The sequence below is a fragment of the Pogoniulus pusillus genome, chromosome 32 (genome assembly GCF_015220805.1).
Source record: "Pogoniulus pusillus isolate bPogPus1 chromosome 32, bPogPus1.pri, whole genome shotgun sequence".
Lineage (NCBI taxonomy): Eukaryota > Metazoa > Chordata > Aves > Piciformes > Lybiidae > Pogoniulus > Pogoniulus pusillus.
In genome coordinates, this window is record NC_087295.1 from 11,000,992 (window position 1) to 11,023,570 (window position 22,579).

The window sequence follows — 22,579 nt, forward strand, 5'->3', positions numbered from 1 at the left end:
TTTGGAGGGAAATGGAGGAACTATTTTCTCATATACACAAAAAGTAACAGCGCAATGAAACAGGAACAATGGAACAGTGGAACAGGCTGCCCAGAGAGCTTGTGGAGTCTCCTTCTCTGGAGACATTCAAAACCCACCTGGACACACTCCTGTGTGACCTACTCTAGGTGATCCTGCTCTGGCAGGGGGGGTGGCCTAGATGGTCGATCAAGGTCCCTTCCAACCCCTGTGATTGTGTGGAAGTTCTCCTGTACTTTACAGATGAAAATGCCAGCACTCACTGCATTCCAAGGGGAGCCAGCACACACCACTGGGTGCTTGACTTACTCAGGTTTCTTAACCAGCAGAGTTTTGATGAAATCCACAGCAGACTCCGATATGAGGTCAAAGTCTTCTCCAGAGTAACTTATGTTCATCTGAGATATGTTTAAGAATGTTTCTTGTTTATCATCCCCTAAGAAAGGTGATATCCCTGTTAGCATAACATAGGCCAGGACTCCAATGCTCCTACAGCAGAAGAAAAGAAAGGCAATTTTAAGGGTTTGTTTCCTTCATTATTCCCTAAGGATCAGTGCTGGGCCCAGTCCTGTTCAATATCTTTATTGATGACCTGGATGAGGGGATTGAGTCCAGCATCACTAAGTTTGCAGATGACACCAAGCTAGGAGCAGGTGTTGATCTGTTGGAAGGTAGGAGGGCCCTGCAGTGGGACCTGGACAGGCTGGATGGGTGGGCAGAAGCCAACGGGATGACATTTAACAAGGCCAAGTGCAGGGTTCTGCACTTTGGCCACAACAACCCCAAGCAGCACTACAGGCTGGGGACAAAGTGGCTGGAAAGCAGCCAAGAGGAAAGGGACCTGGGGGTACTGATAGATAGTAGGCTGAAGATGAGGCAGCAGTGTGCCCAGGTGGCCAAGAGAGCCAATGGCATCCTGGCCTGTATCAGGAGCAGTGTGGCCAGCAGGACAAGGGAGGTTATTGTGCCCCTGTGCTCAGCACTGGTCAGGCCACACCTTGAGTACTGTGTGCAGTTCTGGGCTCCTCAATTCAAGAGAGATGTTGAGGTGCTGGAACATGTTCAGAGAAGGGCAACAAAGCTGGTGAGGGGCCTGGAGCACAGCCCTGTGAGGAGAGGCTGAGGGAGCTGGGGGTGTGCAGCCTGCAGAAGAGGAGGCTCAGGGCAGAGCTCATTGCTGCCTACAACTACCTGAAGGGACATTGTAGCCAGGTGGAGGTTGGTGTCTTCTCCCAGGCAACCAGCAATAGAACAAGGGGACACAGTCTCAAGTTGTGCCAGGGAAAGTACAGGCTGGATGTTAGGAGGAAGTTGTTGGCAGAGAGAGTGATTGGCATTGGAATGGGCTGCCCAGGGAGGTGGTGGAGTCGCTGTGCCTAGAGGTGTTCAAGAAAAGCCTGGATGAGGCACTTAGTGCCATGGTCTGGTTGACTGGCTAGGGCTGGGTGCTAGGTTGGACTGGATGAGCTTGGAGGTCTCTTCCAACCTGGTTGATTCTATGATTAACCCCCCAGCTTCTCAGTGCACTAAGTGATGATGACCACTGATTTGCTCAACTTACCACATGTCAGTTGCTGTACTGATTGGGTCATAACTCAGAATTTCAGGAGCTATTCAGGAAAAAAAAAACCAACACAACAATCAAGATCCACTTTTGTCACTTGCAGATGTTATACTGTAGTTATATAGGCATGTGGTAAAAGAGAAACCATGTGAAGCATGACAGCCTTTTGAAAGCAAGAGACACTTCTCTTCAAGTTAGTTGATTACTTAAACCCAATGAATGATAGTGTTCAAGAAAAGACAGGATGAGGCACTTAGTGCCATGGTCTGGTTGACTGGCTAGGGCTGGGTGCTAGGTTGGACTGGATGATCTTGGAGCTCTCTTCCAACCTGGTTGATTCTATGACTGAATAGTAAAGAAAATATTATTTTTTACCTTTTATTGTCATCTGCAAAAGCCAGGCCAGAATCCTTCCCAAGTAAGGAATCTGTATACAGATTTCTTAGGAAAAAAAACCCATTCCATACTGCAGCACTAAAGCCCATACCCAGAAATCTCTACCATACAACTTCAAGATGTTTTCAAGGCCTGGAATTATTTGTTTGTTGCTTTTAAAAATAAACACCAAGCTCCACAAGGTAAAAGGTGATCTTCAGAGACTGAATATTTAACTTGGGAGCTTCTAATCCGAGCAATCTAGTTGAGGATGCTCCTGCTTACTGCAGAAGGGGTTGGATTAGATGACCTTTGGAGGTCCCTTCCAACACAGTCCATGTTATGATTCTATGATTCAGTGCTTCTTGTCACTGCTGGTAACAGTCACCTTCCAACCTGGTTGATTCTGTGATTCTTCAAGATGAGCATGCAATGATCACTCACAGTTCAACGATGCACAGCAGTGCCAAGTCCAAGTAATCAAATGATCTTTGGACACAGTGAGTCAACAGCCAGCCTGGCACTCAGCACATTGAGGCAGTTTCTCTTCCCAGAAGCATGGGCTAGACTTCACTCCTATAGTACCAACTTACCTACATATTCTGGAGTTCCCATAATTTCTCTTAGTTCCTCACTGCTCTTCATTATTCTGGAAAGGCCAAAATCTACTATCTTAATGTCTCCCAGAGGAGACTTACTGGTTAGCAGAATATTTTGAGGCTGAAAAACAAAAGGAAGAGACTTTCAGGATCACCCAAATCTGATGTCTATGGTACCATATTACATAATCCTGTGATGATTATTTTAGATGCAGAACAGGAATGATACCCTGGATCATTTCTTTCTTTTCCCCCAAGGGGAACTTGAAGAGACATGTAGGCTAAAAGGAAGGGCAGGGTTTTCTGCTTATATCTGAGAATTAAACACCTACCTTGATTAGCTTAGAACACATCTGGAACACATGCCAATAACCATCATTTAACAACAGCACACAAATACCTCCCATTTGTACCTTTAGTCCTCTACACCACCTTTTTAACTGCCTTCCTCCCAACAGATGGTGCACACCTTGAGTACTGTGTCCAGTTCTGGGCCCCTCAATTCAAGAAAGATGTTGAGGTGCTGGAACATGTCCAGAGAAGGGCAACAAAGCTGGTGAGGGGCCTGGGGCACAAATCCTATGAGGAGAGGTTGAGGGAGCTGGGCCTGTTTAGCCTGCAGAAGAGGAGGCTCAGGGGTGATCTTATTACTGTCTACAACTACCTGAAGGGAGGCTGTAGCCAGGTGGGGGTGGCCTCTTCTCCCAGGTAACCAGCAATAGAACAAGGGGACACAGTCTCAAGTTGTGCCAGGGTAGGTATAGGCTGGATGTTAGGAAGAAGTTCTTCACAGAGAGAGTGATTGGCATTGGAATGGGCTGCCCAGGGAGGTGGTGGAGGCACTGTGCCTGGGGGTCTTCAAGAAAAGCCTGGATGAGGCACTTAGTGCCATGGTCTGGTTGATTGGATAGGGCTGGGTGCTAGGTTGGACTGGATGAGCTTGGAGGTCTCTTCCAACCTGGTTGATTCTATGATTCTAACTAACTCCTCTTGAAGGGTGTCCAAAAACACCCAACCACGTTAAAAAGCCTGAACACACAAAACTGTCTTGACTACACCTGTTTAAAGAAAGCCTGTTGCAACCAACCTCAATCTTGTTCAAAGTACAAACCATTGTATTACAGAGCACTGACTGAAGACAGTTTAAAAAAATCCAGCAGCCTGAAGAACAGGTTTTTAAGAGCATCACCTTTGGATAAACTCGTTTGCTCTGACGTCACTAGATCTTGGCTGTCATCCTTCAAAGCAACGCTGTGGTCATTAAGAAGTTCCTCACTGTACTTTAAATGGTAGCTCAGTTAAAAAATAATCTGAAAATTAACTTTAGAAAAACAGGTCTCAGATTTTTGGTTGTTTGCAGCTGAAGGATACCCTTGTCAAAAAAAAACAAACAGACAAAGCATGATCCTCCTGGCAGCCCCAGGCCTGTGTCACATTGGGTTCCATCACTAACTTCTCTGAATAGTACCACTGATAGTTGACACTGTGCTCATGTCTCTGCTGAGCATAGGTCCCATAAAAGTGTACCAGCCTTTATTTATTTGGAACCTGGAGCATCTTGCATCCAGGATGGTTGAGGCTCTGTCCTTGGAGATATTCAAGTCCAGGCTCGACAGGGCTCTAGGCAACCTGATCTAATGGATGATGTCTCTGCTCACTGCAAGGGAGTTGGACTGGGTGACCTTTGGAGGTTCTTTGCCACCCAAACCACACTGTGATTCTATGACTGAGAGCCCAACTGGATTAACACCAGTATTTATACTTTTTTCCCTGACCCCTGAGCTGTTCTCTCCTCATTCCCATGCCAATCATCACAGTATCACAGTATCATCAGGGTTGGAAAAGACCTCACAGATCATCAAGTCCAACCCTTTACCACAGAGCTCAAGGCTAGACCATGGCACCATGAAGGGATGCTCTTACATGAACAGTCTTCTTTTGAACATGGAAACAAAACTCTGCAAGAACATTCTGAAAACCACAGGCCAGTTCTCCTTGCTATGTAGTCAAATTCTTTCATGCCTGCTAAATTAAACCATGGCATTTCAAACTGCCTGGGCTGCATCAAGAGAATTGTGGCCAGCAGGTCAAGGGAAGTGATCCTCTCCCTCTACTCTGCTCTGGTGAGACTCCACCTGGAGTACTGCAGCCAGTTCTGGAGCCCCCATTACAAGAAGGCTGTGGACATGCTGGAATGTGTCCAGAGAAGGGCCAGGAGGATGCTCAGAGGGCTGCAGCACCTTTGCTATGAGGACAGATTGAGAGAGTTGGGGCTGTTGAGTCTGGAGAAGAGGAGGCTCTGAGGTGACCTTCTTGTGGCCTTTCAGTATCTGAAGGGGCCTACAAAAAAGCTGTGGAGGGACTTTTCAGGCTCTCAGGGGGTGACAGGACTGGGGGGAATGGAACAAAGCTGGAGGTGGGGAGATTCAGACTGGACATGAGGAGGAAGTTGTTGAGCATGAGAGTGGTGAGAGGCTGGAATGGGTTGCCCAGGGAGGTGGTTGAGGCCCCATGACTGGAGGTGTTTAAGGCCAGGATCGCTGAGGCTGTGTGCAGCCTGCTCTAGGGTAGGGTGTCCCTGGGCATGGCAGGGGGGTTGGAACTAGATGATCCTTGTGCTGGTCCCTTCCAACCCTGACTGATTCTATGATTCTATGTTATCCCAATGTACTTACTGTTTGTAAATCTGTGTATTAAGAGCAGCTTTTTTTTTGGGTGGTGTTTTTTGTTTTGCTTACCAGCTGAGATCTGGTGGCTGTACAAAGGCTTTTAGAGCTGTACATTACCATAGGCTTTATAGTTCCCATTTGTTATTCTGTATTTGTATTAGAAAAGCAAACATCCAAAAAAGCTGACTGTGCCTCCCTCATTAGCCTCTTAGATGTTCTTCCCAGTGGGAAATTTAGCTACTTGGAAAAAAAAAAGCATGAGAACAGCATTTGCTCTCTATATTTAAATGAGGAAAACTTTACAATGGAAATGTTTTGTGAACCCCTGTATTACAATATTTTAGTAGGTGATGTAGTTGTTGGAAGCTTTTCTTTTTTTCAAAAGCAATCTGAAAACACAGCTGTGCAGAAAACCTCCTATCTACACCATGAATTGAGCTGTGCCCCTAAAGCAGTGCATGGCATAGCAGTTGTTTTAATTCCCTTCAGGAATCCTCATGGGGGTCACCTCAATTCACTTGTGAAGTGACAGTCTAAATACCTGCAAGAAGCCACAGCTTTGAACTTAAGAGTTTCAGCTCAACACAACTACTCTAAGGAAAGGAAGATCATTTTCCCACATCTGTAATGCTGTTCCTCTTTAGTTTTTCCTCTGCTAGAATGCATCCAGGTTTGTCTAATGCTGATTAGCCCACAAATGCAAGAGACATGCAGGCCAGAGGCTCTGCTAGTAATCATGAGCCAGCAGTGTGCCCAGGTGGCCAAGAGAGCCAGTGGCATCCTGGCCTGCATCAGGAATGGTGTGGTCAGCAGGAGCAGGGAGGTCATTCTGCCCCTGTACTCTGCACTGGTTAGACCACACCTTGAGTGCTGTGTTCAGTTCTGGGCCCCCCAGTTTAGGAGGGACATTGAGATGCTTGAGCATGTCCAGAGAAGGGCGACGAGGCTGGGGAGAGGCCTTGAGCACAGCCCTACGAGGAGAGGCTGAGGGAGCTGGGATTGGTTAGCCTGGAGAATAGGAGGCTCAGGGGAGACCTCATTGCTGTCTACAACTACCTGAGGGGAGGTTGTAGCCAGGAGGAGGTTGCTCTCTTCTCTCAGGTGGCCAGCACCAGAACAAGAAGACACAGCCTCAGGCTGCACCAGGGGAAATTTAGGCTGGAGGTGAGGAGAAAGTTCTTCCCTGAGAGAGTCATTGGACACTGGAATGGGCTGCCCGGGGAGGTGGTGGAGTCGCCGTCCCTGGAGCTGTTCAAGGCAGGACTGGACGTGGCACTTGGTGCCATGGTGTAGCCTTGAGCTCTGTGGTAAAGGGTTGGACTTGATGATCTGTGAGGTCTCTTCCAACCTTGGTGATACTGTGATCCTAAAAACTTGCATTCTCAGCATCAAGCAGTAACTAAATGGCTGATTGCAACTATCAGATGGCAGCATTTAGAGACCTCCCCCTCTATTGCAGGAATGCTTAAAGTTCCAGTTTAGACCCCATTACCTTGTGCATTGAACAAGAACTTCAAAAGGAAAGATCCCTGGCATAAACAGGCAGGCAGTCTGAATGGATGTGCTACAAGATTGGCATGTGCACAAAAGCCACCTGATGTGGCCACATGAGTCTGGTCCAGTGTCAGAGCACAACCAGAGACAAGGCCTTTGGGAAAGGCTGTAGAATCATGAAGTCAAACTGCTAACCTAACACTGACAAGTCTACCATTAAGTCAGGTCCCTGAGCACCACATCTACACATGTTTTGAATGCTTACACTGATGGCAGTTCCACCACCTCCCTGAGCAGCCTGTTCCAATGCCTCACCACTTTGTCAGTGAATACATCTTTCCTAATATCTAACCTAAACTTCCCCTGGAGCAACCTGAGGTCATTTCCTCTTGCCCTGTTACCTGTTACTGGGGAGAAGAGATCAACCCCCAACTCACTACAACCTCCTTTCAGGGAGTTGTAGAGCACAAGAAGGTCTCTGCCTCCTCTATTCCAGACTGAACAATCTCAGCTCCCTCAAATAAGGCTAAAGGCTGTATTTTTTCAGGCTTACTCTAAATAACTAGAAGCCCAGGCTTTGTTTTTCACTTAACTTGGACTAAATTACTGCCACGTGAAGAACATGGCTTTCTTGACACTGTGGACATCAAGGCAAAGGCCAAAGTAAGGCAATGCAGACCAAGATTTGATCTCATTTGGAGACCTGAGTCATGCAAATTGTCTGTAATAAGTGTACTTAGCAGAAGAGGATACCTTTAAACTCAGCCTTGTCAGCAGGATTCAGAATCATGTAAGCAGACTACAGAATGGCAAAATCCATAGGTTGCAAATCTGCCATTGTTCCAGAAGTTGCCAGCAGCCTCTGGCCTTAATACTTCTTGTATCTTTAGTCCTATTCCTCTTGAAAGTAACTAAGGACACATCACAAAGGTCATGTCTTTCAACTATCCAATGCCTCACCTTGACCTGCAATGTTAATGAAGTTAAGTATCTGATTGGGTAATACTTTAAATACATAAATAGTCAGATCAGTACTGGGCCCAGTCCTGTTCAATATCTTTATTGATGATCTGGATGAGGGCATTGAGTCCAGCATCAGTAAGTTTGCAGATGACACCAAGCTAGGAGCAGGTGTTGATCTGTTGGAAGGTAGGAGAGCCCTGCAGAGGGACCTTGACAGGCTGGATGGGTGGGCAGAGGCCAATGGGATGAGATGTAACAAGGCCAAGTGCAGGGTTCTGCACTTTGGCCACAACAACCCCAAGCAGCACTACAGGCTAGGAACAGAGTGGCTGGAGAGCAGCCAGGAGGAAAGGGACCTGGGGATACTGATAGATAGTAAGCTGAAGATGAGGCAGCAGTGTGCCCAGGTGGCCAAGAGAGCCAATGGCATCCTGGCCTGTATCAGGAACAGTGTGGCCAGCAGGACAAGGGAGGTTATTCTTCCCCTGTACTCAGCACTGGTCAGGCCACACCTTGAGTCCTGTGTCCAGTTCTGGGCCCCTCAATTCAAGAGAGATGTTGAGGTGCTGGAACGTGTCCAGAGAAGGGCAACGAAGCTGGGGAGGGGCCTGGAGCACAAATCCTATGAGGAGAGGTTGAGGGAGCTGGGCCTGTTTAGCCTGGAGAAGAGGAGGCTCAGGGGTGATCTTATTACTGTCTACAACTACCTGAAGGGGCATTGTAGCCAGGTGGGGGGTGGCCTCTTCTCCCAGGTAACCAGCAATAGAACAAGGGGACACAGTCTCAAGTTGTGCCAGGGTAGGTATAGGCTGGATATTAGGAAGAAGTTCCTCACAGAGAGAGTGATTGGCATTGAAATGGGCTGCCCAGGGAGGTGGTGGAGGCACCGTCCCTGGGAGTCTTCAAGAAAAGCCTGGCTGAGGCACTTAGTGCCATGGTCTGGTTGATTGGATAGGGCTGGGTGCTAGGTTGGACTGGATGATCTTGGAGGTCTCTTCCAACCTGGTTGATTCTATGATTCTATCATGAGAAGATAAGGCAGGATTGATCAAAGCAGAGTCTACAGGGCCTGGATACTCACTACCTGCCTATTAACAAACAATTGCTCTAATGGCTCTAAAGGTTTTAAATCCAGACTGAACTGTTCTTTTGCCTTAAAAAAAATTGCTATTTTAAACTCTTTTCTTACTTGCTTTGATGTTCCTCTAGACAAGGAACACTACACTTTTGCTAATGCTACACTGCTATGCAATAAACATCCCATCTACAGCCACCTGGAAACTCAGTGAAGAAAACTAAATCTGTGACCTTCTTGTATCAGGCCACTTCTTTTTGGCAACTGCATGAGTTTGCTTTTTGACTACTGATGCAAAATGACACCCAAACCAATTTCAAATGGCAGCTTTCCTAGTTGTCCTCATTGAGCACATCATCTTCAAAACACTGTAGAAGGAGGAAGTAAAAAGTTGTCTGCTGGATAACCAGAAAGCCATAATATATACACTACAGGAGACTGTGGCTTGGAGCTGTCTTCTCCCAGGCCTCGGGGCTTTGCAAGGCTCTTTCCCCAGACAAGAAGCAGCTAGTCCTTCCTCAACCCCCACTCCTCCATTCCCAGCTACTTCAGGCTTTTACCAAACAGCAATTCAAGTCCAGCAGCAAATGAAAACACAGAGAAAGGAGGCTTCCCTTACTCGGCAGCTTTCATGCACCATTAAGAGGAGATGAAAGACTCCTGACTACAATCTATGCACACCCTGCAAATTAAATAGCATCAAGACAATACTGTCAAGTGCTATTTAATTTGCACTCAAATAACATTGCATTTGCTCTTTCTTCAAGTCAAAACTGGATGACATGATTGTATTTTGCTGTTAGATACAAGCCATATTTCAACCACCTTTCAGGAGAGAACCATGCTTTGGGAAAGAAGTGATCAGGTGGCAACCTTGCTAAGCCACATCACAACAGCCCCTAGTTTATTGTCTCATGGGACAATTCCTGCAGCTATAAAGAGACCAAGCAGAACTTAGAGGAAGGTGGCTGTCACTGAGTGATTAGATTTATACAACAAAGCTGGCAGGTACTGATGGCCACTTTGTCTTAAATTCTTCTGGGTGTAGACTCTGACTTTTTTGAAGGTGCAACATATGATGGAAGATTGGATGGACCCTTCCAAGGGCACTTGTACCAGACAAATGAAAGGGAAAACCTCAGAGACTGTCCCAGGTTGAGGCTATAGGGTTAAAACCCTATAGCCTCAACCTGGAACAGAGACCCAAAGGTGAAACTATAATAGCACAAGCTGGATATTTTAGCAAGAATCTGCACACTTTGCTATTGGCAAACAACTTGCTGAACAGCAGCTCACTTTGCACAAATCTTCCAAATGCCAGCTCACAAACCCAAGCAGCCAGGAAATTCCATGGTGCTGTAAGCCACCAGGTAAAGCAGCATGAGCCACAGTGCACCACAGAAGATGGTTTAAAGCCTGTGGGTTAATGAACATGCAGCCACAACCAGCACCCAACTTAATTCCTGAGTCCCTTGAAAAATGGGCCCGTGTTATAAAGTCTTGCAAGGCACATGTGTCAGTGAGCCTTCACAAAGCATGCACCTTACTCCTGTGGTTTCCATACTCTTCATCTGCCAGTGTTCTCAAGGCTTCCCTAAACCTTGTTTTGCTACAGTCTGATAGTCTTGTATATCATGACAGTAATCACACTGCAATTAGGACTCCGATTAAAAGTCACCACATTCTGCAGTAACATTCAAACATATTAACCTCAAACACTAGTCAATTTGCCCTGCTAATTGACTTCCCTATGCCAGCAAGACAGTGCTGAGTCTTTGGGCAAGAACTGGATATGTTCAGTTTCATACCACAAGTTTCCTTATTGATTGAGAAGTCTAAATAAGCTTCTTCTGAGTTTTGAATCATAGAATCAACCAGGTTGGAAGAGACTTCCAAGATCATCCAGGCCAACCTAGCACCCTGCCCTATCCAGTCAACCAGACCATGGCACTAAGTGCCTCATCCAGGCTTTTCTTGAAGACCCCCAGGGACGGTGCCTCCACCACCTCCCTGGGCAGCCCATTCCAATGCCAATCACTCTCTCTGTGAAGAACTTCTTCCTAATATCCAGCCTATACCTACCCTGGCACAACTTGAGACTGTGTCCCCTTGTTCTATTGCTGGTTACCTGGGAGAAGAGGCCACCCCCCACCTGGCTACAATGCCCCTTCAGGTAGTTGTAGACAGTAATAAGATCACCCCTGAGCCTCCTCTTCTCCAGGCTAAACAGGCCCAGCTCCCTCAACCTCTCCTCATAGGATTTGTGCTCCAGGCCCCTCCCCAGCTTTGTTGCCCTTCTCTGGACATGTTCCAGCACCTCAACATCCTTCTTGAATTGAGGGGCCCAGAACTGGACACAGTACTCAAGGTGTGGTCTGAGCAGTGCTGAGTACAGGGGCAGAATAACCTCCCTTGTCCTACTGGCCACACTGTTCCTGATGCAGGCCAAGATGCCATTGGCTCTCTTGGCCACCTGGGCACACAACCTGCCATCAACACTCCAGCCTAAGTACTGCAGTCAAAGCACACCATAGTTCTGATTACAGATATCCAGCTGATAGTGCTCTGGAACACCCCAGCCTGAACTATGAATACATATTGCTCACAAAAGGACTATTTTCATCTTACACACTTTGCTTCAAGCAAATTCAATGGCCACCTCATAGTACAGACACTCACCATCTTGTATAAGCACAAAAGAACTTAAGGGAATTCTAACTGCTTGGTTTTAGCCCTTCTGAACATTTATTCTCACATCCCTTGCTTAAAAAAAAACCTCTATTATTTGAGTTTGAATTCTTTACACTTCATGTGTATGACAGAAATCAATGGGTTACAAGTAAGCTTTAAAGGATTCCAGAGATAATTTGAATAAATGGTTGGAAAACCAGACAGGTGACATATTTGTGTGCAAATATTACTCATCATCTGCCTTAGCTGATGAATCCTTAATGATGTGCTAGGTTAGATATTAAATATGTACAGACTGATACTGGAATCTGCTTGTAGCTTTGTAATACTGCCAAAATGCAATTAAGGATTTCAGCAACAGAACAAACATGGCAACTTACTACCTATTTAGTAAATATAGAATTGGAAATGTAAAGAGAATTTGGAAATTATAATGGAAGATGCTTTCTGTGCTGCCTTGCTTAGTAAAGTAGCTCAACCTCAAAATGAGACAAAACTGCATCTTCCATACCAGTGTATGGATAGGGCCATGAAAATGATCCAAGGGCCTGAAGCACCTCTACTACAAGGACAGTCTGAGAGAGTTGTTTAGCCTCAAAAAGAGAAGGCTTTGAGGAACCTTTATTGTGGCCTCACAGTGCTTACAGAGGGCCTATAAGAAAGCTGGGGACAGACCAGTTGTGAGAGAATCATAGAATCAACCAGGTTGGAAGAGATCTCCAAGGTCATCCAGTCCAACCTAGCACCCAGCCTTATCCAATCAACTAGACCATGGCACAAGGGTGCTGGTTTTGAACTCAAAGAAGGCATGTACAGAATAGATAGGAAGTTTTGGGGTCTTTTTTTTTGAACACTAAGGGTGCTGAAACACTGGACAAGGTTGCCCAGAGAGGTGGTAGATGTCCCATCCCTGGAAACATTCCAGGCCAGGTTGGACTGGACTCTGAGCAACCTGCTCTAGTTGAAGATGGCCCTGCTTACTTCAGAGGGGTTGAACTAATGACCTTTAAAGGTTCCTTTCAACCCAACCCATTAGACAATTCTATGACTGAAGCTACAGAAAAATAACTGTAGCTTGCTGCCTGTGGCAAAGAATAGTTTTCTGGATCCCAGGCACAGCTCCCTTCTTAACCATCAGCAGTACTCTGGGTTTTGCATGATGACAGCTGTACCTTTTCTCTTGATTTGAATCAAAACTACATTTCAATAAGGAAAGAAAAAACAAAACCATTTACTCCACTAAATCAAGACAGTTTGTATACTAACAGGGCTTGGGAAACTGGCTGTGAATAACAAACCTAAAAATTACATTTTATAGTCATTAAAAAAAAAAATGGAAGTGTTTGTCATGGTTTAACTCCAGATGACAACAAACCACCTGGCAGTTGCTTGCTTACTCCTGTCCCCCTCCTCTGAAAGCACATAAAACTTGTGGGCTGAGATAGGAGCAGTTCAATAATAATGAAAAAGAATAATAATAGCACTAATAATAATGAAGATAACAAAAGGAGAGTGAAATACACCCCAGGAAAGACAAGTGATGCACAATATTTTTGCTCACCACCTGCTGGCTGATGCTCAGCCAGTCCCCAAACAGCAACTGGGCTGCTGGCCTATTCCTCCCAGTTATATACTGGGCATAACATTGCGTAGGATGGAATATCCCTTTGGCTAGCTGGAGCCAGCTGTCCTGGCTGTGTCCCCTCTCAGTTTCTTGTGCCTCTCCAAGCCTTCTTGCTGGAGAAGCTGAAAAATCCTTGACACCACTTATCAGCAACTGAAACATCTGTGTATTATCAACATTATTCTCACACCAAAGCCAAAACAGAGCACTGTACCAGTCCTTAGGAAGGAAATTAACTCAGCCACAACCAACACCAGGACAGTGTTCTAAATGTATTCAAAACATTACTGTACTGTTTACAAGCTCTGTATGAACACTTCATTCTGAAACATGCTATGGTGTCTCTGCCACCCCTCTGCTTCATCAAAACTCAAGTCATTATCAAAAAAACCCCAAACCTATTTTTTCACTGGCCATACACCACCTAGACTTTTTTAGTGCACTTTAAAAAGGGAGTCAGTTCTTACCCAACACACTCACTTGCAGTTTAAGGTGCAGCACTTTGGAATTCATTGCATTTCACTCCGTCCAATTATGTTTATATGTAACAAAATCACCTAAAGCCCCCAAAAGGCTTGCACCCCTGGGGCCTGCTGCATGCCCAAAGGTTGGATTTTATTGTTTGAGGAATAATGAGACAAAAACTGTATTAATTACAAGTTAGCATTAGTATAATACATGACTAACAGGCAAGTCAGCAGATAAGAAAAGGAGAAAACCCTACCTTTAAGTCAAGATGAACCACATTGTTTCTGTGCAAGAATGAAACTCCTTCTAAGATCTGCTTCATGAGTCGTTTCACATCTCTTTCTTTGAAGGCCTCCTCTCTTTCAGCCACACACTGGTCAAAGATTTCACCTCCAGCAGCACTGTGGGAGTAATGTGATTTTTATTATTTCAGAGACAAAAGTTTTATCACCCATTTTGTTCCACTTGCACTGATTGGTTTGAACCTGGGGCAAGGTAGATTTAGGCTGGCTACTAGGAGGAAGTTCTTTACAATGAGAGTGGTAAAATACTAGAACAGGTTGCCCAGGGATGAGGTCCCATGCCTGGAGGCATTCAAGAACAGACTTGATCGGGTCTTGGGCAGCCCAATCTAGTTGGAGTTGTCCGTGCTGGCTGCAGTGGGGTTGGACAAAATTACCTTTGAGGGTCTCTTCCAGCCCAGTGCAATCTGTAAGCAAAATCAGCAGGCAGTAGCATCCAGTAGTGATATTTTCACTTATTAAACATCTACCAAGCTTTTACAGCCCACTCTGCAGTATGGCAGCTTTGGAGAGAAGCAAAGACCATAGTAATTTTACTAAGAGAACATGGACACTGCAGAAATTGTGGGGACTGTTTTGGAAACACTACTGACTATGCAGTAAGAAGAATGCTGCATTTGAGGGCATAAAAGATGTTCCTTTTGCCATCCCTACATGGAAATTTGGCCAAGGTAAGCCTTTGTAAAGAGAAAACAAAACAGCCCCAGACCCAAATCCTCCTCAAAACACTTTGCAGTTACTCAAAAGATTAAATGTAAAGTCTAGAATTGAATTGTTTGTGAAGTCTCTGACGTACTGGAATGCATTAAGTTTCTACGTGGCTTTCATCTAAAAATAGCTTTGAAAGTTTTAGCTCTCAGCTTGCTTCCTTATCTGTTGTTTAGCTGTGTTTAAATAAGAAAGTAACAACAAACATGCAAATAACTGGAGATGAAGGAATGTTTCTAAAGCCCTCTGAAGGCACATGCATTACCATCTCTGTGTAGCAGTCACTCTGGAGAACTGAAATCAGTTTGCAACCTAACCATGTAGTATCAACAGTAAAATAAGAAGAGCACAGGCTCCACCTTAAAACAAGAACAGGCATAAGGACATTAGAATGGGGCCATTTTGCATATGGGCTGTTGAGTTACTGCTACTTCATCAATGCATCCATGTTTGTTCTGCATGAAATTCTAAAGTCATCTCTTGGTGGAAGATGATGAAAGCCCTGAGGACAGCATCACAGAATCATAGAATCTGGACCTAGTGAGGCAGGGTGGGGAGAGGCTTGGCTGGTTGAAGCCTACTGAGAGCTGCTTTGAGGCTTAGCCAGGAAGGCTATGCCAGGATTGCTTCTAAATGTATAGATATGCATCCACCTGGGGTACCTTTGGTGCTTTCTTTGTGTAAATAGGATTGCTGTTTTAATCTCCCAACTCTGTGTGAGTGTTTGCATTTATTCCTTTGGGGTAAATTCTTTCTGTCCTCAGTCCAGAGCTGATTCAAACCAAGGCAGCTAGATCATAGAATCATAGAATCAACCAGGTTGGAAGAGACCTCCAAGATCATCCAGTCCAACCTAGCACCCAGCCCTATCCAATCAACCAGACAATGGCACTAAGTGCCTCATCCAGGCTTTTCTTGAAGACCCCCAGGGACGGTGCCTCCACCACCTCCCTGGGCAGCCCATTCCAATGGGAAATCACTCTCTCTGTGAAGAACTTCTTCCTAACATCCAGCCTATACCTACCCTGGCACAACTTGAGACTGTGTTCCCTTGTAAATGGTACAGCAGTCGAATTGGATTTATGAAACCAAGATTTGCTTTAAAAGAAACAATCCAAATATTAAATCATTATTTTTCTTCACCCTGTATCAAAGATGATAGAGCTGAAGAACCAAATGAAGTGTTCAATGCAGTGTTAATATTTTAGTTCTTCTATAAAAGCTGACACTATCACATCTTTCTTCAGCACATTATTTCATGCAGGGGAAAAGTTAGTAATATTTCAGCTCTGGACAGGATTCAGATCTCAGAGATACTTTTTAAATGGACACAGGCTAATGTATTCTATTATCCCAAGACAAATCCCTCTAAAAAAGAGCAGCCTCAATTGGATCTTCCAGATAGGGATAGGGAAAAAAAAAAACCCCAACATTTCTTGTAATCAACAAATGGAAGGTCATACTTTAAGAATGCCATAATAAGTTCCTTGGAAGTATGATTTCATTCCTTGTAGCAGCAAATAATAACACACACTGTGATAAGATCTACTACCAGAATTAATAACACAATGAGATTTATGACAGCAAGCCTGGGGTTTTTCTCTGCCACTGAAAATAAGCAAAACAATATCTCAGCTACTTAATTCTGTGAAACAGAGCATGCATCCCTAAGCTGCTGTTGTCAGCCAGGAATCACTTGCTATGTTCAATAGATACACCCTAGGAAAAGAATAATCAGCAAAAGGGTGGCCTGATGAAGCTCTGTTTGCTATACATCTTCTTTGTAGACGTCAAAAATCAAGTTACAGAACCATAGGGTTGGAAGGGACCTCTGAGGATTATGTACCTCAATGCTCCTGCTAGAGAAGGTTCACTCAGAACAGGCTGCCCAGAATCACATCCAGGTGGACTTTGAATGTCTCCAGAGAAGGAGATTCCACAACCTCTCTGGGCAGCCTGTTCCAGCACTCTGGCACCCTCCAAGCAAAGAAGGCTCAAGTGAAAAATCTTCCTGTGCTCATTGCTCCTTGTCCTGTTGTTGGGTACTACTGAAAGGAGATCATCCCCATTCTCTTGCCCCTTGCTTGTTATAGATACTGATAAGCATTGAGAAGACCTCCTCTCAGGCTGCTCTTCTCCAGGCTTCTCAACCTGTCCTTGTAAGAGAGATAGAATCAAGCAGGTTGGAAGAGACCTCCAAGCTCATCCAGTCCAACCTAGCACCCAGCCCTATCCAGTCAACCAGACCATGGCACTAAATGCCTCATCCAGGCTTTGCTTCAACACCACCACCTCCCTGGGCAGCCCATTCCAATGCCAATCACTCTCTCTGCCAACAACTTCCTCCTAACATCCAGCCTAGACCTACCCCAGCACAACTTGAGACTGTGTCCCCTTGTTCTCCCCTCAGCATCCTCATGGCTTTCCAATAGACTCTCTCCAGTAGTTCCCTGTCTCTCTCAAACAGGGGAGCCCAGCATCAGACACAATATTCTAGATGTGGTCTCACTAGGGTAGAGGGGGAACCTCCTTTGACCTGCTGGCCACTCTCAATACCATTGGCCTTCTTGGCTATGGGAGCACACTGTTAGCTCAGAATGAATTTGTCCATGAGGACTCCCTGTTAATAAACAAATGAACATTGAAATAGCCACCAAGGAAACACATAAGCTACCAAACATTCTAAAACTACACATGAGGAACACTGAATTATTGCCCTGACTTTAAAAGTGGAAGCAGACAATGTCCCATCACTGAAATGAAGAGAAAGCACCACCACATGAGAGCAGGAAAGCCTTGATCCATAAGGCTCTTAATAAAAGGTCTTTAAGTAGCTACCAGCAGCCAAGCAGCGCTATAGGCTGGGGACTGAGTGGCTGGAGAGCAGCCAGGAGGAAAGGGACCTGGGGGTACTGATAGACAGTAAGCTGAAGATGAGCCAGCAGTGTGCCCAGGTGGCCAGGATAGCCAATGGCATCCTGGCCTGCATCAGGAACAGTGTGGCCAGCAGGACAAGGGAGGTTATTCTGCCTCTGTACTCAGCACTGCTCAGACCACCCCTTGAGTGCTGTGTCCAGTTCTGGGCCCCTCAATTCAAGAAGGATGTTGAGGTGCTGGAACATGTCCAGAGAAGCGCAACGAAGCTGGGGAGGGGCCTGGAGCACAAATCCTATGAGGAGAGGTTGAGGGAGCTGGGCCTGTTTAGCCTGGAGAAGAGGAGGCTCAGGGGTGATCTTATTACTGTCTACAACTACCTGAAGGGGCATTGTAGCCAGGTGGGGGGTGGCCTCTTCTCCCAGGCAACCAGCAATAGAACAAGGGGACACAGTCTCAAGTTGTGCCAGGGTAGGTATAGGCTGGATATTAGGAAGAAGTTCTTCACAGAGAGAGTGATTGGCATTGGAATGGGCTGCCCAGGGAGGTGGTGGAGGCACTGTGCCTGGGGGTCTTCAAGAAAAGCCTGGATGAGGCACTTAGTGCCATGGTCTGGTTGATTGGCTAGGGCTGGGTGCTAGGTTGGACTGGATCATCTTGGAGGTCTCTTCCAACCTGGTTGATTCTATGATTCTATGATTCTAACTGCAGGCTAGATTGTGCTTTCCACCTTCCTTACTGAAGATGCTTATATTCATCAGCATTATTGAGAGAGCAGCAGATACAACCCATAACCCATGCACAAGCACTTCATGTCTCACAACATCTAGACACTCCCAGCAACCAGGGACAAACATACTCAGCTTTACAAAAGAAGTTTCAGCAGGAAAGGTGGTTTCACATGCAAGGTTTCATTTTCTGATTGGCTTTGCTATTTAGGGTGCAGATAGAGCAACTTCCTCCAGATAAGTCACTCTACACCAAAATTACCAAACAAGTAACTACCCACCCTTTCCAAGAACACAGGGAAATCTGTTAGTGCAAGACTGTTCCGTGTATTGTTGCTGGGCACTGAACCTAGCCCATTCCCTCGAGCAAAACAGTCAGCTGTGAGCCAGCCCAGGCACACAAATGCTTTCAGACCATATCAAAATGAACCCTCAAACGATTCTCCCACACACCAGCCGCCAGATTTTGCCAACCTCACAGGCTCACAGGTTGCAAGGGACCCTCAAAGTCATCTTGTCCGACCTCTGTGCAGTGAGCAGTTCCTTAACAAGGCTTTCAACTTAGTTATTTTGTACTCCCTAGGTGGAGTTCAGGGCGGGGGGGAATAAAACAAGCAATGAGGTTACAGACACCTCCTCTGTGGAGGTGTTTAAGGCTGGGCTGGATGAGGCTTTGGGCAACCAAGTCTAGTAGGGAGGTGTCCCTGCCCAGGGAAGGGAGGTTGGAGTAGACAATCATAGAATCAAGCAGGTTGGAAGAGACCTCCAAGATCATCCAGTCCAACCTAGCACCCAGCCCTAGCCAGTCAACCAGACCATGGCACTAAGTGCCTCAGCCAGGCTTTGCTTCAACACCTCCAGGGACGGCAACTCCACCACCTCCCTGGGCAGCCCATTCCAATGCCAATCACTCTCTCTGGCAACAGCTTCCTCCTAACATCCAGCTTAGACCTCCCCTGGCACAACTGGAGACTGTGTCCCCTTGTTCTGGTGCTGGTTGCCTGGGAGAAGACACCAACCTCCACCTGGCTACAGCCTCCCTTCAGGTAGTTGCAGACAGCAATGAGGTCTGCCCTGAGCCTCCTCTTCTGCAGGCTGCACACCCCCAGCTCCCTCAGCCTCTCCTCACAGGGCTGTGCTCCAGGCCTCTCCCCAGCATTGTCACCCTTCTCTGGACACCTTCCAGCACCTCAACATCTCTCTTGAATTGATGAGCCCAGAACTGGACACAGGGTTCAAGCTGTGGCCTGACCAGTGTTGAGTACAGGGGCAGAATAACCTCTCTTGTCCTGCTGGCCACACTGCTCCTGACCCAGGACAGGATGCCATTGTCTCTCTTGCCCACCTGGGCACACTGCTGGCTCATCTTTAGCCTACTATCCACCAGTACCCCCAGGTCCCTTTCTTCCTGGCTGCTCTCCAGCCACTCTGTTCCTAGCCTGTAGCACTGCTTGGGGTTGTGGTACAGAACCCTGCCCTTGGCCTTGTTAAATCTCATCCCATTGGCCTCTGCTCACCCATCCAGCCTGTCCAGGTCCCTCTGCAGGGCTCTCCTACCCTCCAACAGCTCCACAGCTGCTCCTAGCTTGGTATCATCTGCAAACTTAGTGATGCTGGACTCAATCCCCTCGTCCAGATCATCAGTAAAGATGTTGAACAGGACTGAGCCCAGCACTGATCCTTGGGGAACACCACTAGTGACTGGCTGCCAACTGGATCTCTAAGTTTCCTTCCAACCCAAGCCATTCTGTGATTCTATAATCAAAAGAGAGAATGGGCACTGTGGTAAAGGGTTGGACTTGATGATCTGTGAGGTCTCTTCCAACCTTGGTGATACTGTGATACTGTAATGCATTACAATACCTGCTAGGGAAAGATTACAGGTGTGTCACTGCTATGGTTTCTGTACACATGTAGACCAGGAGTTGCCTGGTGTTCAGAACATTTTTGCTCTAAGAACACATTTTCCATTAAGCTTTTCTAAAGGGTCACCATGAAATACATTTGCAAACCACTGTGCATCCTCGACTACCTCCACAGATAACATTCCTAGGGGATAAAAGCAAAGAGTTGTCCTTAGGACAAGCCTTGAAAGAAAAAAAAACACCCAAGTCATCTGAATCTGAAAGAAACTGGATAAGGAAACATTTAGAAGCACAACATTTTACCATCCCTGGAGGTGTTGAAAAGAGGCAGAGACTCAGTGCTGATGGACGTGGTTTAGCACTAGGCTTGGTGGAGTTAAAGAATGTTTGGACTCAATAAACTTAAGGGTCTTTTCCAACCAAAACAATTCCAGCATCTCATGAATCCAGCGTTACTCCAGATGCATTATTTTGTCTAGTGCAAGCTCCCTCAGCTAGGTAAAGGAAAAAATGGAAGACATAAGCATTCTTTTCTCACTTTAAAGCTACCACAGCCAGAATTCTTCAGCTCTTTTCTTTGTGAAGGCATTGTTGTGTTATTAACTGTAGCTTCAAGTGAAATCCAACTGCTTTTCATCAGTGGAAAGCATGCTAACATTTCTTAACTGCTTATCAGCACAAAGAAGCTAAAAGGGGAAGTCTGGAGCATTAATCTTCTTTTACAATTGTGTTGACTTTAAATCCAACAGAGACTGCTTATCTTCCTTGAAACTCATCTTCACAGTGCCCTGTGTGGAATTCAGTATCCTCCTTCTTTTAAGTGCTCTTACAATGCACCAGGGTCATCATTTAGCCTCTCACCAGGAAAATTGAATAAACCTATTTCAGTGCATCTGAACAAAATTCAACATTGCCTCAGCTTTCATGGACCAGACATTAAGACAGGCTTTGGAGAGACTCACAAGTACAATCACAGAATGATTGGGGTTGCCAAGGACCTTAAAGATCATCTGGTTCCAAGCCACTGCCATGGACAAGGACACCTTCTGCTAGACCAGGTTGCTCAAGGCCCCATCCAGTCTGGGTTTGAACACTTCCAGGGTTGGAGACACCACAGCTTCTCTAGACAACTTGTTTCAGTGCCTCACCAACCTCACAGGGAAGAATTTCTTCTTCATGTCTCATCCAAATTGAGCTTATTCCAGTTTGAAGCCATTATCCCTTGTCCTGTTGCTCCATGCCTTGTAAAAGTCTCTCTGCTGCTGTCCTAAAAGCCCTCTTCAAATAGTAGAGGGCTGCTAAGGGCTCTTCCCAGAGCCTTCTCCAGGCTGAACAGCCTCATCTGTCTTAGCCAGTCTTCTCTGGACCCATTTTAACAGTACCATGTCCTTCTTGTGTTGGGGGCTCCAGAGCTGGACAAAGTTCTCCAGGTGGATCTCAGGAGAGCATGGCAGAAGGGCAAAATCTCTTCCTTTGACTTGCTGCCCACACTGCTGGGGATGCAGCCCAGGATTAGGTTGGCTTTCTGGGCTGCCAATGTGCATTGCTGGGTCACACAGTATCCCAGTATCACCAAGGTTGGAAGAGACCTCATAGATCATCAAGTCCAACCCTTTACCACAGAGCTCAAGGCTAGACCATGGCACCAAGTGCCACGTCCAACCTTGCCTTGAACAGCTCCAGGGACGGCGACTCCACCACTTCTCATTAATCAGCACTACCCAAGTCATCCTCAGGGCTGCTCTCTAGCCACCTCTGCCCAGCCTGCATGTGTGCTTGGGGCCTAGCACTTGGCTTTGTTGATCTTTATAAGGTTGGTGTTGTCCCAGCTCTCAAGCCTGTTGAGGTCCCTCTGGATGGCATCCCTTCCCACCACTGTGTTGACCGCACCACAGAACTTGGTGTTGTCCAAATACAGAGTGTACCCTCAGAGATATGCAAATAGGAACCCCCTAAAATACACTTGTTCCCCAATGCTAACTGAGCCCATATACCATCTGCAAGGACCCAACATTTAACTCCTGAAGCTCTCAAAAGCTTTTCTTGAAAGAGTTATCTTTGGGAGGTAAGTGGAAACTCAACTGCTTTCTGGATACAGAAGCTACGCTACACTAAAGTGGTTGTAACACTATAAGCAAAGTGTCATGCTAGCTCCTGCTGACAGTCATAGCCTCCTTCCTTGGCTGGGCACAAGCATAGACAGTAAGCAAGTGATTCACTGAGAACTTTCCCAGCATGAGGCTCCCATAACATTCCAATGTCTCTGAAGTCTGAGAAAACTGTAAACCCATACCTGGTGAAGGGAAGGGAAGAGAAGTATTCAAATGCACTAAGCTGTAGATACTGCTTGTAAAACTTCTTGTTCTCAAATGCATTTTGTGGGTTTTGTTGGAGTTTTTTTTTTTGCTTTAACCTTTTCAATCAAGCAGGTCAAGAACTCCACAAAACACAAACAAGAGGTAACTAACACAATTTGAGAAGTTTTCCCTTAGAACTTTTGCAGAGTGAGCCTGGCAGCTCAACTGGCTTTGCTAATTGCTCCAACAGAAAGGATGCAAGCAC

The 22,579-nt window shown here is 46.0% G+C and overlaps 1 protein-coding gene across 2 annotated transcripts in view; it reads right to left on the bottom strand.

The window, feature by feature from the left end:
• Positions 1 to 22,579, bottom strand: part of STK17A (serine/threonine kinase 17a) — a 42,015-nt gene that overhangs the window by 4,377 nt on the left and 15,059 nt on the right. For both annotated transcript variants that reach the window (XM_064169538.1, XM_064169537.1), the window contains 4 exons: positions 13,797 to 13,941; positions 2,551 to 2,677; positions 1,580 to 1,628; positions 328 to 507 (listed from right to left, as the gene is read on the bottom strand). In XM_064169538.1, the coding sequence (XP_064025608.1) occupies positions 328 to 507; positions 1,580 to 1,628; positions 2,551 to 2,677; positions 13,797 to 13,941 (501 nt within the window). The remainder of the gene's footprint in view (positions 1 to 327; positions 508 to 1,579; positions 1,629 to 2,550; positions 2,678 to 13,796; positions 13,942 to 22,579) is intronic.